This window comes from Pholis gunnellus (assembly GCF_910591455.1).
Source record: "Pholis gunnellus genome assembly, chromosome: 3".
NCBI lineage: Eukaryota > Metazoa > Chordata > Actinopteri > Perciformes > Pholidae > Pholis > Pholis gunnellus.
In genome coordinates, this window is record NC_136529.1 from 8127991 (window position 1) to 8144742 (window position 16752).

Consider the following 16752-nt stretch of genomic DNA (forward strand, 5'->3'; position numbering starts at 1 on the left):
CGTCATAACACTATTTATGCAAATATCTTCACATTGGTCGTCCTCTTCTTTTTGTCACAGCCAGTGACAGCGGTCCAGCCAGCATCCCTCATTCTTTTCATTGCAGCAAACTTCAAGGAGTTCCCTGGTGATTTATGAGTGACAGGGCTCTGAATCTGAAAAATACATTTTGATCCAATTCTTTTAAATATAGACTACCAGGGATTATTTCTTCTTTGTCCACGTATACAATGCATGAACTGGATTTTCTAATAGCACGTTACCTTGTTGAAGATGTTACGTTTGCATGGTGGAGCGGAGAAAGTGTGTGCAGGTGCACTTGCAAAGGTCTGCCAAGAAGAGAAAGAGAAGGCCAAATCAGCTCTACTGGCAATCTATATATATATATATATATATATATATATATATATATATGATGATATAGAACAACTCACCAAGAGATCGCTTTGATCAGAGCTGTCGGACTTGAAGTCGAGCTCTATGGTGCTGTTCCCCCAGCGCTCAGCCTTCACAGCAGAAGGAGGCGTCCTTATTCTGTACGACTATAGAGGAATTCAAAGAGGCCATGTCAGCAAAACTCATTCATATTTGTATTCATTTTTGGGACATTTCAGAAAAATATTAGATATTACTTTGATGCTTGATGTTCCGCCAACTCCGCTTGCAAAGCTTCTCTGGGCTTTCAGGTCTTCGTTGTGAGTTTCCTTCGATACAAAGTCAGCGTCAGTCTGAGTTTTATGATTATGAATGATTACAATAGTGACTAAACTCTTATGTTATTCTGGTCTTTATCATCATATCAAGGTTTACTTTATGAATAGATGAAACTGTTGTCTTTGGGGTTGTTCCACACAATGTTCTGATGGATTCAGAGTCAGATTGCTTCACCACAGAGGACATGAAATGTTATCGTAGTGTGATTTATCTCTTGGTTATCGCTCAGCAATAACCTCTAGTGACTCGTTCACACCGCAGTCATTCAGTGCTGACATGCAGCGCATACTGAGGGACAATCCCCCTGCACATGAATGCACATGCACACACATCAAAACCTCCTCCGTTGTTTTTCTCCACACAGTTTGTGTTAATAATGAACGGTTTGTCTGTATCAAAGGGGCACATGCTGTTCAACGGTTATAAGTGGGACTCTGAACAGGTGAGCTCATACACAACGTCCACAGTATTTGTACTCAACCTGTTTTGGACAATGAAAATGCATTAAACTGCCGGCTACAATTATACAAGAAGGCAACATAAGTTAAGACAATTTGATGGTTTGATTTCCAACTCGCCTCAAAATGTACGAATGTGCCTGAAATAACTCACAGCTTTCTTCTTAGAAGCAGCTCTTCCCTCCTCTCTGCTGTAGGGAGATCTCAGGGCCTTGGAGAAGTCAAACATGTGTCTTTTTGGAGAGCTGTCTTTTGGGGTCTTGGAAGATCTCCTCTGTTTATAGTCTGAGGCGGGTGACTGGGAATGTAGAGATGAATTCTTGGTAAGATACACGTGATGACAAACGTCATCAGCGGTTCCTGTTAGATGCTGTACCTGCTTGGTCCTTGCTTCTGACAGCTGGGTGACTTTTGTTGATGCTATTACTTTCTTCAAGTTAGTGAGCTCCTTCTGCACGTTTTCCTAAAAGCAACGAAAAGTGTTTCTCAAACAATAAACTGTCAAAAAGTTAACGCATCTGTGAAAAGCCCCAAAAGATGTAACTGATTCAAACAGCGACGTACCTTCTCTGTTATTTCTGTCTTCAGCTGTTGCTTCAGCTGATCATTATCTGCCTTGTGCTTCGTGAGGTCCAACTCCTGATTTTCACAATTTTAGTTTTGCTTATAATTTGATCTCATTTATATGTAAATAAACATTAATTCATAATTCTTCAACAACATACCAGAGATTTCCTGGAGGCCACAGTCTGCGTCTCTTTCTTCTTGCTCTCATCGAGCTCTGCGTCCTTCTCTTCAACCATCCGGTCGTACTGGCTCTATCAACACAATGCATCATGTGTTTGGATCGACTGTCATGCTGGAAAAGACCAACACCCTAACTTCACAATGGCCTTACCTTGTGTTTCTCCATGAGTGCGACCATATCGGCTATCTTGTGTTGACACTTGACTTCTGTGTCTTCCTTGTTCTTGACGGCCTCTACTGCTGTTAATCTGAGCTTTTGGAGCTGTAAAAAAAAGGCTGTTTTTATTGTAAGGAACTTAAAATGTGGTAAATAACATAGCATTGTATAAGTAACCTCATTCTCAAGCTCTGCTGCAAAGGAGGATTTGGACTCTAGGGCCTTCATCGTGTTGTGATGGTCTTCTTCGTTCAGTCGTCTGAGGCTCTGGGACTCCTCCTGAAGACTGTTGATCTGAAGACAAAACCAAACATTTACATCATACAGGGCTATACTGATCATTTCAATGTTTTATATCAATATTACAAACTGGAAGATTAAAAAAAAACATACCACATTTTTAAGTTGACTGGATTTCGCATTCTCCTTTGCTATTTGTTTCTGAAGCATTTTATTCTGAAAATATAGAATTCCACTGCTAAATAAAATATATAAATATACAACACCACCACTTCCTGTACTGTAAATGTAGTTTCACAGTCACAAACCTTTTTCTGGAATCCCTCTTGAGCTTTAAGTTTAATCTCAAATGTTTTCCTGAGCTTGCACAGCTAAAAAAAAAACGACTTCTTGTTATTCACACAAACTGATCAATAATATTAGCATTTCACGTTTCACTTTTTAAATAACCTTTGTTTCCACAGATTTGATCCGATTTTCTTTTTCTGTAATTTCCTCTTGCAGATGTTCACACTGTAGACAAAGAAAGAAATCATCCTTTCACACGTCAGAACCGTGTTACTGTTGGTAATTGGGTTGGTTGGCAAACTTACATTTTCTTCAATTTTCATCTGCAAAGTCTCGGTTTCCTGATATGTCCCTTGGCTTTTGGTTTTAATGGAGTTTACTTCCTCTCTATTTAATGAAAACATAAAAATATTAAGCTTGAAAACTACACAATGAACTCTTGAAGTGAAAAACTCACCGTAAACATTGGTTTTCTTCTTCCAGTCTTTGAACTTCTGTCGTGAGCTTCACGACCTTCTCCTCACTCACCTGATCAGTCAAAACAGATTCCAGCATGTTATTCATACGATAGTCAGAAAAAAAAAACAAAAACAGACAGCCAATGCAAACAGCTAATGTACAAAAGCAAATGATCACATGTGAAGGTGATGATTCAGACCTTCATGTTTGCCTCCATAGCTTTCGCATTAGAGTGAATGTCTGTCTTCTCACACTGCAGCTCACTAAAGCTGGATGATAGCTTTTTGTACTTCACTCTTAAAAGGACATAAATGAAACATTAGACCGTTTACTATATTTGATATGCTAATGTTATGTAATTATGTAATGGAAGAACTCACCTGTGCTGCGTGAAGTCTTTCCTCAGTTGCTCCATCTGAAAGGTTTGCTCTTTATTCTGATTTATTTCAGTACTCAGTTGCTCCTCCAGGTCTTGCACTTTGATCTGAGAATAAATAAAAAACATATACACAATATCACTCAATATTTTCCAAAAAAAGATCTGAGCTGTGGGTAACAGATGGTGAGAAGTAAACCAAATAAAAACCTCTGTCACTGTGGCCTTCTTCTTTAAATCCTCTTGTGCGTTTTCAGCAGCTTCTACGGTCTTCTTCAGTCGATCCTGTTCTGCTTTCACAATCTCGGCTTCATCCTTTATAGACAACAAATGTTACCTCTGGCTTCTGTATGAGACTATGGTATGAACATAACTTTTCCTTCTGAGATGAGCGATCTATGTGTATCACCTTAAATAGCTGGACTTCTTCAGTTCTCCTCGACAGCTGAGCGGTGAGTTCCTCCACTCTGAGTTCAGTGGTTTCAATCGTACCCTTCATGGACTCAACGGATTTGGATTCTCTCTCCTAAGAACAACGAAAGCGCACTGTGAGTGCCTTCAAGTTCTCGTCCTTCGTGTTCGAGCTATGACGACTGGTTGAGAAACAAACTCAAATCCACCCTACCAGTTTATCTTCAAGGATTTTGATCTGCTCGTCTTTGTCTGCACTCTGCTCTCTGCTCTCTCCTGTTGAGTGAAACATATTCATTCAGCGTGAAAGAGCAGCAAATTAAAATACCTACACACTTCACTCAGTGAGGCGTACCTAAAAGTGTGTTTCTCCTTTCAAGTTCTTTGTTGTTTGCCGTAAGATTCTCCTCAAGGTCCTTGGTCCTTTAAAGTGGGTCATGACAGGAACAAAGTGGTATGAGGAGAAGCTGTGTTTGGTCAGAAAAATGCTCTGAATTGACTCGAGTTATTTCTACCTCTGTATCTCTGCTGCTCGTGAACTCTGGAGCTCCTGAAGGGTTGTCTGAATCTCCTCCAGCTTGTCTGCTTGCTGATGTTTAACTCTAGTTAGCTCCTGCAAGCTCAGCTCTTTGTTTTCAATCATCTCTCCATATTCTTCTTTGCTTTGGGCCAGCATTGCAGCAATAGCGTCACGATTTTTCTGAGGGATAGGACTCATTTTGAATCAAAGCAGATAACGAGAGAGAGCCATGTTTCAGTGAAAATGACAAGAATGTGAACACACTCACCTCCGTGTCTTCAGAGCGCTGCTCTGCAGCGTTCAGTCTTTGGAGAAGGGATTCTTGTTCCTGTTTTGAGCTTTTTAGAAGTTCATCTTGTTCATCTGTAAATCAGGAAATATTTCATGATCACATCTTTAGGATCATTCTCTAGGGATCCTTCAAATAATTAGTGTACTAATACTAACAAATATGTTTTATAGTAAGGCCTGATTTCTCCACATAGTGTCATTTTAATAAGCAGTCATCCTGAAATACTGACACCAACAAGACATAAGAACCATTATAACATTAGTAATGGTTCAGTCAAAGCTTATCTAACGTTTTAGACAAAACCTGGAGAACCTTGTTATGTTCATTCAATCATAATGCTTATCATCTATTATTATCTTTAATTAAACCTAATACGTCATTGAACATCTGCATTCTCTTTATCATGACTCCTGGGAATGTTCTTAAAAACATTTAACGAGAAACTTTGTTTAGGGAAACAAAACAAACTTCACCAAAATCTAAAGATAAAACTGACTGTAAAAATATACAGCTGTGAGCACCTAACCTTGAAATGTAACCATGATCTTACTTGTTGCCTCTTGAAGTTGTTGGCAGTGCTTCTGGGTTTCCTGGAGATCAAGCAGGAGTTCTTGTTGTTCTTTTTCCTTTTCCTTAATTTTTGTTCGAAGCATTGCAGCCTGCGAATGTGAGCGTCAATCCTTGAGCTGTTTGTTTCAGAAGTTCCCAAATAAAGTGATCTAAAAAAAGACTTTTATTTGACTGACCTCTTTCTCCTTCATGGTACATTCCTGATGAAGTTTTTCTTTGTGATCTTCAAACTGCAGTAAATCCTCCTTGACTGGAAGAAGACAAGATGGTGGTTGTTATCTTGCTTGCTTGCAATCAATAATTTATCTTCTGTCCTTTGAGTTATTCCTGACTGATTGAAATATCCTGCAGTAATAGTAACAAAACCAACCTTTCTGCATCTCTTGTTGATCAGCTTCAGCTTGAATACGAAGGCTTTCAAATGCTGCGATCACTTTCTACAGAAGAAAGGCTACATGTTAGCTGACCATCAAACCTTCTATCAGACTGTTTTACTGACTCCTGTCCAACAAAAATGATCATTATTAAGAAAATATCACTGTGATGTAGATATTTTACCTGAATACTCCCACTGTTTTCCGTAAAGAGGTGATGTGTTTCTTCTCTTTCGGATTCAACTGGAAAATGTAACAATTTGTTATGCAGCAAAGCGTCCTAACTCTTAATAATATTATGGCTGGTTAAGACACTTATTGAGGCACTTTTACTTACATAAATGCATTTTCTCAGCTGACCGCTGGAAAGTATCTTTGAGTATATTACACAAGTTCCTTGTGGCGTTGTTTCTGTATTTAAAAAGTGTAATAAACAAAACATTTATACGCCTACAAATTTGATTATCGTGTCTATTTGGCTTTTACAGAACACTTACTTGTTCCTCAACTCCTCATTTTCACTGATCTGTTCCTCCAGCTTTACGCTGAGACTTTCACTTCCAAACTGTAAAGACAGAACAGACGTAACACATACCACTGTAGATATCAAAGGGTGTTAGAGTATGCTGCTCCTTTTTTTTACCAATAATCCTCTGATTAAAAGGAGAGAGAGAGTGACAGATGAGGATACACACCTGCAATTCTTGAATAGCTTTGCGCTGAGTTTCAATTGTTCTTTTGTTTTCTTGGAGTTTCCTTTCCTTTTGCACAGAGTCAGAGTCAACTTTAACCTTCCAACACTTTATTTTGTCAACTTCATCAAACAGCTTGGAGTACAGCTGCCCGGGACTGCAATTATTCTGGGGAATATTTACAATGATGGGAAGTAAATTGACATGCTTTTGAATTAACACTTTGCCAAGGCCAGATCTATCCTATTCATGCTTCACATTTTCTTTGAATAATGAAAATATTACCTCGCCCTTTTCCATTGGTGGCACAACTTTCATCCTGGGGATTTCTTTAGAGGAGAGACAATAATCAATTTATTATAAGATGTTGTGATAGTTTGCCAACTTCTTGTTTAATAGGAAATACCTGGTCTAGTTGGTTTTGTTGGTGCAACCACACTTGTATGGGTGAAAGGCATGCTCTGCTCTATTTCAAAACCTTTACTGTTACCCTAGGGGAAAACAGAATACAGGTGATGACGAAGCATTTTGCTGTGTTAATGATTACTGCCTCTCAGACAGCTGCATCAATGCATTCAGCATACTACAAGGACAACAGTGCATACAAGAACACATACTGTACGTTAAATACTTCCACTGCTTGAAAGGAAAAGATGTGGCTTAATTATTTAAAGACTGTCAATGCTGAGCTAGCATCAGTGTTTTACCTTGACGTTACTGGTGGTTGACTGTTTTTTTAATTAAATTAACGTTACCTGCTGCAATGTATTCATGAAATCACCACAGTTCTCTACGATCTCCTGAGGTCGAACCGCAGATACCTGTCCGTTATTCCCCCTGGAGGGTACCAACAGCTTGAAGTTAAATCCCCGGGGTCTCTCCATCCTGACACGAGCAATAGAGTTTATATTATCCAACGTGAAGTGACGTCACAGTTTACCGAGCTTTAACGTAACTCTTATTGCAAATGTGGACATTATCAAGAGGGAAAGTATGACATATTTAAGCTATATAAAGAATGACATATATGACATATTACATAACCTAAAGGTGACCCGCTGGCTAGGTCAACTACCGTTAAGCTAATTAGCTTGTTACTAGCAATTCCGTTTGCTAGCTAACATTATGAAGTTAACCGACGTCGCTTGAAGTTAACTTATTTAATGTTATCTAACCTCACTTACCTTCAGTAATTCCTACGAAATAATACCAAAATGTCTGCCCGGCAAACCATTTAGAGTTGACAGGACGTTCTTCGGGTAACGTTAGTCCTCTGTTGCGTTTGCTATGACCATGACAAACCGTTGGTTAACTGCTAACGGTTTCAAACTGACGACCGTATGCGGGCGCGTGCTATAATCCTGCTGTTGGATTCTAATACGTTACATTAACGGTTTATTTCGACCTGTGTGTTACATTGAAAGATGTATCCATTATTGGACAACAGTGGCATAATTCAGATTATCTCTGTTAGTTGGCTAGGTCCAGATTGTTATTTTTTCCGAGTCCCAGGTCAATATTATGTTCTCCAGATGCTCAACTGCCCGCAGATGGTTGTTGAACAAAAGGCATATTCTGACCGTAAAATAAGGGACCTATAGGCTGTCTCATTAATGACGATCCATCAAAGGGCCTACCCCCATCTCTGAAGAACAAACATTTTTCTGATCCCAGATTTTTAAGAAACAGAATAAAGCTGACTTTTGTCTTCTCGTCGAATGACAGTTTATTTGATTTTATAACTTGTTCATATACAGTAACTTGCTGTCAGTGGCACATTTTCATATCATGTGAATACAAAAAGCTATGCAACAAGGTGTAGGCTATGCCCTCATTCATCATCACAAGTGGACCAAGCAAAGCATGTTTAAAAGAGAAATAGATTATTAGTATGAATATATTTGTGGAATATATAAAGTGAAAGTGGCACCAAGGTTGTTTTCAAACCTTCCAAAAATGCACAGAGCCAGATGGTCCTTGAGAAAAGGAAATAGTTCTTATAAATGTGTTTGATAGTGTGGCAAGCATGGTGAGGTGAATACTATAATTAATGCACTTTCCCAGAGAATATTTGCAATTACTTATTTTCTTTTTTTAATTGAGCACTGCACTTTGCATGTTCCTTATTGAAAAATTGCATTATCTGAGCTCCATTTTAGAAGGTTAAAATACCAGAAATTGTGTGCTGTAGGAAGGTTATAGTGATACCATCTGAGATAAAAACAACAACATAATAGCCATAGAATATAAGTGACATAAAAGCTTAAGCAAACCTAAATAGTCTACCCAACACATATAACAGTCCCTATATATGAATACCAGAGTTTAAAGGGTTTGGTCTTCAAAAACAATTCATTATAAAACAGAAGAGGTCTGAAAATATATTTTTTTCATATATAAATGCCTCACTGACAAGATTACATTGAACAGAAATGTCAAATAACATGGTACAGAATATTAGACAGTGTCTTCTGTGTTCCTTGCCTCTGCCATCTCCTTGGCACCAATGTACATGTTGGAAATGTGTTCTCTGCTTCCCACCTTGGCCCTACTCTCCTCCTCTGTCTTCTCTTTGGCCAGCAGGTGATAGTTGAGTCCCATCCCCGCAAACAGGATGAAACTGGAGACGATGAGGAGGATGCCGCAGCCCTGGTATGTGTACTTGTAATCGTGATACACGTCTTTGAACTTCCCTGTGAAGAGAAAAAGTCACATCGCATGATTGATTAGTCACCAAGGTAATAAATTAAAATTGGTGACGGTGAACTTGGAAGTTCATTTAGAAGGCGATGTACTCACCAAGCAAAGGGGGTCCCAACAACACAGGACCACACTCCACAATGGTGACCAGCCCGACGGCACTGGAGAAGCGCTGGGCTCCCACCAGGTCCATCAGGGTCTCAAACAGCACCGAGCTCAGCCAGCCAAAAGCAAACCCAAAGAAAATGGCATAAATCACAAAGCCTTTGTAGTCTACCGCCATTGGTGCTAGAACGTGGCAAACACCATTGTACAGCACCGAGGCAGCGAAGAAGTACTGTATTCTGGGCCGAATCCACTTGGTGTTAGCCACAATGCCCATTAAGGGCCGGGCGACCATGTCAACAAAAGCCATCACAGACAGTAAGAAAGCTGCCTTGTCTTTAGGGATGTCTTTACTCTTTGCATAATTACTGAGGAACACCAGCGGCGCGAAGAGACCGAAAAACATGACAATGTTGCCCACAATATAGAGCACAAAGCCCCGGTGCTTGAACAGAGAGAGGTCGATGAAGCTGTTAATGGTCGACACTACAGTCCTCTTCTCTGTGCTCTTCTCTGCAGGTTTGGGTTTGGGTCCTATGGGACGCATGAGGGAACCAGCGACACAGCAGTTGAACAGTAGGCCGCCCAGGATCAAGAAGCTTCCTCTCCAGCCAAACTTCTCAAAAAGCCAGGTGTTTATAGGAGCCATGGTGGACAGGAAGACGGGGCTGCCAGCCATAGCAATGCCATTAGCAATGGGCCGCTTATTGTAGAAGTACTTTCCAATCATGGTGAGGGCAGGGTTCAGGTTAAAGGCCAATCCCAAACCTAAAATAATCAATAAGAAGTGTATTTGACATCTATAAATACAGTATACAAGTTGAAATAAAAGGGATTTGAGCATTAAACTGTTTGGAGATTATTTCCTGGTATTTTTTACTTTTGGAAGAACACTAGATGGCAACAGTGCGCAGTAAAAAAGAAAAAAAGAAAGTGACTCATGACCAAACTTAGAAATATAGAAAGTTAAATTAGGTACCTCCCACCACACCAATACATAGGTACAGTGCTTGAACAGAATTGCAGAAAGAGGCAGCAATGAGGCCCGTTCCAGACAGGCATCCTCCCGCTATCATAACAGGACGACTCCCATATTTATTCACCAGGATGCTGCTGATTGGACCTGAAGAGCAAAAACACACTGATATTAATAGCTGAACGATGGAGATTTCTATATGCAATCGTCAATGCACAGGCCTCTATTTTACCACCAGAGGGCTCTAGTGCCACAGCTGTGGCTCCTGAAAATTCAAACAACTTCTGCAATCATTTTCGTCAGTGCTGCACTGCAGTAGATGTGTTCTCGTGCCATTAATAATGCGATGTATCAGAAAAACCATGACGGCGCTAATGAAATAAGCATTTATTTGTTTCAGAAATTCATACAAATTGACAGAGGAATAATTTGTTGGTGGATTCTTCTTAAATGAACTCTAAATGCATTTGAAATGATTATTGGAAGAAGCTCACTTTAGATGAGTGGGTGGGTGTATAAGTGTGTGTGTGTGTGTGTGTGTTTGATTGGGGGGAGTTGAAGGGACTGGTGTGTGTGTGTGTGTGTGTGTGTGTGTGTGTGTGTGTGTGTTGGGGGGGTTAAAATGAAAACTGGTATCTTTCATACAGTTTTCTTTTCCAATTTGAGCACCTGGTACATTAGTTCCAAAGAAAAAGTGACAGAATGTCAGAACAGAACAGTAAATCAACTTATTAATATGCACGCACCTTGGATTCAACATCAATTTCAGGAAAATCAGTATGACTTGTAAACAAATGACTAAAATGTGCGGAGGGTTCACGTCGCAGAAACACCATCTCCATCCTTGGCATCTAACAAGCGGCCTAAATGAGTATGAGGACCCACACGGAAGACACTTCTGCCTTCCTGCCAAATCCCTGCACGACCCAACGGACCTAAATAGAAACTGACAGTTTTTGTTTAGAGGTTGTCCAAACTCATTTGCCAGCACGGTGCAAGACAAAGGGTTTTTAAATTGTAATGCAGCCGGTCTCCACACTAACAATGAGTTCTTTCCTTCCGCCTTGCAGGGAGGGTTGCTTGGGATAAAAAGGTTGGAGACGAACCAATGTAGAATATTATGAATGTAATGAATCAAACATTGAAGGAGTACAGAGGTGCGCAACAGTAGGTTGTTAACGAACTTCTCCCGCTGATGTGCTCGGAATGTTTATCGTACGATAACAGACTCAGCTGTCATCTGCTCGCGGCGCGGACAAACATTCCATCACTTAGCTTTCAATTACCATGCATAGTTTGCTTTCACCTGTGTATATTTACATCTCAACATTTGAATTAATTAACAATGTTACACCTGAATATGCATGTTGAGTCCAATGGGACTCATAACTTGTCAGAACAGGCGCATATCTCTCTTTTACAGCCTTGAGAAAAGGTGCGTAAAGCCACCCAAGCTAATAAACACTGCTACTGAACACCACACTGTGAAGTGACAGGCGAATGAAGAACAATCAGATGTTCTCAGAGAGCAACTCTGTGACCTTTAACCACTGCAGAGAATGTGCTGCTGAACAATAAGCAGCATTGGTTCTATTAACGTACTTACTTTGTACAATAATGGGGGCTTAACTTGGACATGAAGTTTTGCTGGCCTTTGACATGCAGTACTATAACTTGCAACTTGCTATTACACAAGTAATATGTTCAACATTCTGCAATACTATAGCAATAAAATACTGTGTCCACTTTTATTTTATTGCTTGCAGAACTTGTAAATATATTTGAGAGAAAATGCGATATACAGTAGTTTTTAACGGTGTTAATATTTTCCACTTCACATCACTTTGGCACACTAAAGCAACTTTCCAAAAAACTTCCCTGAGATTAGAAAAAGATGCCCAAGTCATCATTTTTTTCCCGGTTTATCACAAGGAAAGAGAAGTGCGGCGGTTTGATTTCAGAGCAGACGGTCTTGAGGGACGAGGGGAGCTCCTTTGAACTCGGTTCTCTCCGTGTTGAATATCACGCACATGAAGAGAGCGTTTCAGTCACCTGACTGATGAGATAATTCACCTCATCAGTGCAGGAACACAGCTAAAAAACCATTGATCTGCTCCAGAGACAGATAATGTTGCACTTTTGGTAAGCAAATGTTCAACAGAGGAGTTACAGTGTTGTGTTATCTCAGTATGAAATGTTTGATTGACTATAATTTTGAGGATTTTGTGGCCTCTTTGTGGACAGACTGAGGCTGAAAGGCTACAAAGCAAGTCTGTACTTGAGCAATAGGATCGGCATTTTAACACTCCAGGAGTAAATCTTTTACAAGTTGTGCTAAGAGCTGGAGATGGACTCCATCTAATAAATCGTATTTATGTGCTGAATGTCAAGTGTGAGGCAACGGTTGACAGGTTGAATTCTGGGTCGTGGCTCACCTCCGCCGTACATGCACGCTAACATGATGGAAGAGATCCAGGACACCTGGCTGCTGGTCACATCGAAGATCACCTCGATATCTTTGAAGAAGACAGTGATGGACTTGGGGAACGCGTAGGAGAAGCCAATGGAGATGAAGGCCCCGACTACCACCATCCATCCCCAGCCACCCTCGGGTGGCGTGTAGCCTTGAGGACCACCGACGGCGGGCGCCATGTTCTGTCACAAAGCCCTGCTTCAAATTCAACACATTTTACAGAGATGAGGATCTGTTCAGGAGAGAACAAAACACAAAGAACATAGTTTTGGTTACCGGCCAACATAACTAATTATTCTTTTTATAACCCTTCACAGCCGCTTAGATCCTCTGCTGACTTTAAACAAAATTAAAACTATCACTTTAAAAAGCAAATTGGCAGCTCAGCCTTCTTATAATAAGACTATTACCCTACTACCTACTCAAGGCTATAAGACAGGGAAGCTCATTTTTAAAAGACAATTGAAAACATATTTATTCCGTATTGCCTTTAACTAGCTGTCGCTTTTCTTTTGCTTTATCTTTTACATGCTTTATTGTTCTAGTGCCTTCCTTTGTTTTATTGCTTGGTTTTATCGTGCAGTATTTGCACATTTTAATCTGTTTTTATATATTGTCTTGTTCCTTCACATCGCTGTAAAACACTTTGAACTACTCCCACCTGTATGAAAGGTGCTGGATAAATGAAGTCTATCATTATAATTATACATGATATTTTGTCCTCAGCTCTGAAACATTTGACATCAACAGGTCTAGAACATTGTTGTGTCTACTCTGTGAATGGAAAACGTCAGCAAAAGTTTAACTTAGTACTCAAGATGATCTTGTCACACATGAGGAGTCTTGCAAGTGGTTGTAAAGCCGTTCATCAACAGATATCTAATTGGATAGTAAAAAAGTGGCATTAAAGAAACTAAAAACATAATAAATCAGTTTTATGACAAGTATAACATCAATGTTACTGCTGAATTCACAAAGACGTTTTAAACTGGTGTCAAAAAAGAAAGTAAAACTAAGATTTTTTTCACCAATTGGTTTAACGTTTACTTTTTAACCCCTAGTTTTCACATTGTTTGGCCTCTTTTAAGACTATTTCACCTCCTATGTAGAAGATATCTATACCGATTGCTATATTTTGTCTTTTTCCATCTGTGTGCCTCATCTTCAGCACTAACTGACCAAACTTACTGTATAAATTCCCCCTCAACATGTGCAAAATGCAGTACAAGCCCTCCCTCTGACCTATAAGTACCTCTGAGTACCTCTGCTTTGCTGGTGCCCGCATGCGTTTTTGGAAAGAGATCAGTGTTGCCTCAAAATATTTCCCCAACTCGATAAGAGAGAGTTTAAGATTAGGCATGCCGTTTTTGGCCTTGCTTTGCTTTGAGTTGTTCTCTGCATGTATTTACTGAGCTCCCACCCGCTGAGATCCCACCGCCTCACTTTAGAGGTGATGAATAAGAGTCAAACAACTTACTGTATTGTTTACACAGGGGAGACTATCCAGAGAAAACATCGATCAGACCATGAACCCTAGAATAATCCACACTGTTGCATAGCTCAGGGCTACGCTCAGGAGTGGGCGATGATATAGTGTTTTTCAGCCAAGTAGGACTTGATTTGGTTGATGAATTGGTTTAGTGCTCTGAAAATGTATTGAATAAGCCAAGTGTGTGCGGCGAGTAGTGAATATTTAATGTCCTAAAGAACTTCCTTTTTTCTTTATTGAGCTGGGATTTTAGCTGCTGCTATGCAGCTGTAAAGGAGCCTCCTGCATTATTCTACACATGCAATAGGTAATGGAGGTGAAATAAGAGCTTCTGCCTATACAGATATTAAGGGTCACTTAGAATAATTAGATAGTAGCCACCTGGGTGGAACAAATTGTATTTGCATATAAATGACATTTATAAATGTTACAGGCTTTTACTTTAACACCATCGACAAGAGGAAGTGCAATTGTCAGGAACAACAGCTGAAGTAACGTAACACATCCTCCACATTTGTAAGACAGACCAGCACATACCAACACATACCAACTGCACTAAGCTAGAAGCTTTCAGACCAGGAAAGGTTTATTGACAAAGGCGACTTTAAAATTAACCATTTGGTGAACTATGCTTGTACTTGCTTAGAAAAGGTTGATATCAATCTGTGTGTTGAGTACTTGTCTTGGGTTGCTAGCCTAGCTTAGCATAAAGACTGAAGGTCGGGGAAAACAACGAGCATTTCTCTGACCTAAGAAGGAAATCCAATGTGTAATTTACATATATTTTATCTTGTTTGGACTATAACAATCTGTAACATCCTTCCACGACGTTAAATGCATTAAATTAAAATGATTAGGTTCATTAGAAATCACCACTGTCTATTCCTGTCACACCATTAGCCTAATTTATGTTATTTAGCACAGCTGATACACCTACGAGCTGTTGTTCCTCAACCTCCTCCTCCTGGTTTCAAAGAACATTCCTCTGTCACTGTTTTTTGTGTTGAAGCTTTACTTTGTATCTATGTTGTCTAACGAAGGCGACATTAAAGTATGAACGTGATTTTTGTGGAGTAAAAGAGCTGGATGTCGCTTCGGTTCACACCCGTCACGTCTCCCACTCTGGAAACGGATGACCTGCACAAATACACGAAAGGTCAGCTGAAAGACTTTCACTGTCTGAAAATACTCGCTACTCATCCAGAAGGCTGCCTCTCAAATACGACAGTGTGCCGGGCAAATGTTCTTAACTGGCTGCAGTTATTTTAAAGAATGAAAAATTCAGTGGTTGACATCAGATGATGAATGGAGGAATGAGTTGAGACAGACAGGGCTCCAGATAAAACATCAAAACCGCAGGAATAATGAATAAACCGGATAATTTCACACTAAGGATTGATCGCTTGGCTCTAAAATGGAGAGAAAAGTATCAAGCAATTGAGCGAAAAACTGCAGAGTTGATTCATTTAAGCCAGGTATCGGAGAATGAAATAAGTAGACATATGGGCAGAGGCATCTACGCTAACCCCCGTCACACTGGAAAGATCTAAATTAAGCAGTCAAAGTGCCACTTGACAACGCAGACATTCCAGCACAAAGCAGGGTCTGTTCAGCAGAGAACAATAGAGACACAAGAAGAGCTGGTGTTACTGCAAAAAGAAACAATAGTTCTTTGGAATTAATTTGACTAACACGGGTCACTGTTCGACACCCTGAGCTTGTTATGTGAAGCGATGAAACCCTGTTGCTTGACTTGACCATCATTCATGTGGTGCATTCAAGGCCCCCCACTTTTTAACATTGAACGTTTCTTCTTCTTTATTTATTCAGATTTATTTGGGGTTTAGATTAATAGTGAACTACACTGAATTAAACAGTCAAAATAGATGCTATGGTTGAATGGAATCACAGCAGAAACAGCCGGAATAGTGTTGAATGAACATTCAGTTTTACATCTTTGGCTTAATGTTTGTGCTTGGAGCCAAAGAGTTTTCATTCATTCTCCCTGCAGCCATGCTCGGGGTCTTTTACGACCCCAGGTTTCTAATACAGCTTATTAGACCTGGTGAATTTGTCTGATTAATTATAGATGAGGGAAGCTTGTTAAATATTTGCTCAGGGAAATCACACACTGGCGTAGTGAGTACTGTATTGTTAGAACACTGACAAAGCGACACATCTTTCACGAGTATCCAAACTGAAAATAGCAATTGCTTTTAAAGGGACGTCTGTTAGACGTTAGAGGTGCATAGTGTCTGTGTGTCAAGTGTCTTACCTTGGCAGGAGCTCTCCAACGGGGCCAGATGAGCTCTGCAGATAAACAGCAGTCTCGGAGGCACGTTAACACGCTGCAGACATCATTGAATGGGACTGAGCGTCACTGAATATGCATGAAATGAAATAAAAATCGCTGCATATGTTTCACAGATACTCCAGACGTTATCTGTGGTTCTATATTTGCTGTGACAGCCCAAATGTTGCCAGCGGCACCTCTGCCTCAGACTTCCTCCAACATGACTTGAGTGAAGCTGAAAAGTTGAGTTCATTCGGAGGCCCGGATCAAACAGCTGGACGATCTGGACGCTATGGTGCTAAATGTCGAGGTCAGTCCCATTCTTATTGGCTGTGGGAGGCTTAGTGCCGGGCCCCTACAATACTTTCTCCACCCCTCCGTCATGTGCCGAGCTCACACGGGAGGTGAGAGTAATTCA

The 16752-nt window shown here is 40.2% G+C and overlaps 2 protein-coding genes across 2 annotated transcripts; both read right to left on the reverse strand.

Moving 5' to 3' along the window:
- Nucleotides 1-14: 14 nt before the first annotated feature.
- Nucleotides 15-7182, reverse strand: sycp1 (synaptonemal complex protein 1; the record flags this gene model as incomplete). The annotated part of the gene is made up of 32 exons (XM_079186294.1): nucleotides 15-180; nucleotides 259-329; nucleotides 435-542; nucleotides 1327-1470; nucleotides 1549-1635; nucleotides 1737-1811; nucleotides 1898-1990; nucleotides 2071-2181; nucleotides 2254-2370; nucleotides 2470-2532; nucleotides 2625-2687; nucleotides 2767-2829; nucleotides 2910-2991; nucleotides 3062-3132; nucleotides 3263-3359; nucleotides 3444-3547; nucleotides 3650-3754; nucleotides 3849-3965; nucleotides 4065-4126; nucleotides 4206-4273; nucleotides 4366-4550; nucleotides 4639-4733; nucleotides 5213-5321; nucleotides 5409-5482; nucleotides 5603-5669; nucleotides 5791-5849; nucleotides 5944-6017; nucleotides 6104-6171; nucleotides 6302-6466; nucleotides 6584-6627; nucleotides 6705-6789; nucleotides 7054-7182. 32 exons carry the CDS (start codon nucleotides 7180-7182, stop codon nucleotides 15-17), a joined length of 3021 nt encoding a protein of 1006 aa, XP_079042420.1.
- A 1301-nt stretch (nucleotides 7183-8483) lies between these two features.
- slc16a1a (solute carrier family 16 member 1a) lies at nucleotides 8484-16393 on the reverse strand. Its single transcript, XM_079183434.1, has 5 exons — nucleotides 16317-16393; nucleotides 12515-12784; nucleotides 10083-10226; nucleotides 9098-9871; nucleotides 8484-8991 (listed from the first exon to the last, which is right to left on the reverse strand). The coding sequence occupies exons 2-5, from the start codon at nucleotides 12729-12731 to the stop codon at nucleotides 8756-8758; spliced, it is 1371 nt and encodes a 456-aa protein (XP_079039560.1). The 5' UTR covers nucleotides 12732-12784; nucleotides 16317-16393; the 3' UTR covers nucleotides 8484-8755.
- Nucleotides 16394-16752: the final 359 nt, after the last annotated feature.

Bases quoted from the DNA above. Each gene is read 5' to 3' on its own strand.
- slc16a1a (XM_079183434.1), bottom strand. From the start codon at position 12,731: ATGGCGCCCGCCGTCGGTGGTCCTCAAGGCTACACGCCACCCGAGGGT. The intron at 9,872-10,082 runs GTACCTAATTTA...TGATTATTTTAG, and splicing joins ATGTATTGGTGTGGTGGGAG to GTTTGGGATTGGCCTTTAAC. The intron at 8,992-9,097 runs GTGAGTACATCG...TTCTCTTCACAG, and splicing joins GTTGGGACCCCCTTTGCTTG to GGAAGTTCAAAGACGTGTAT.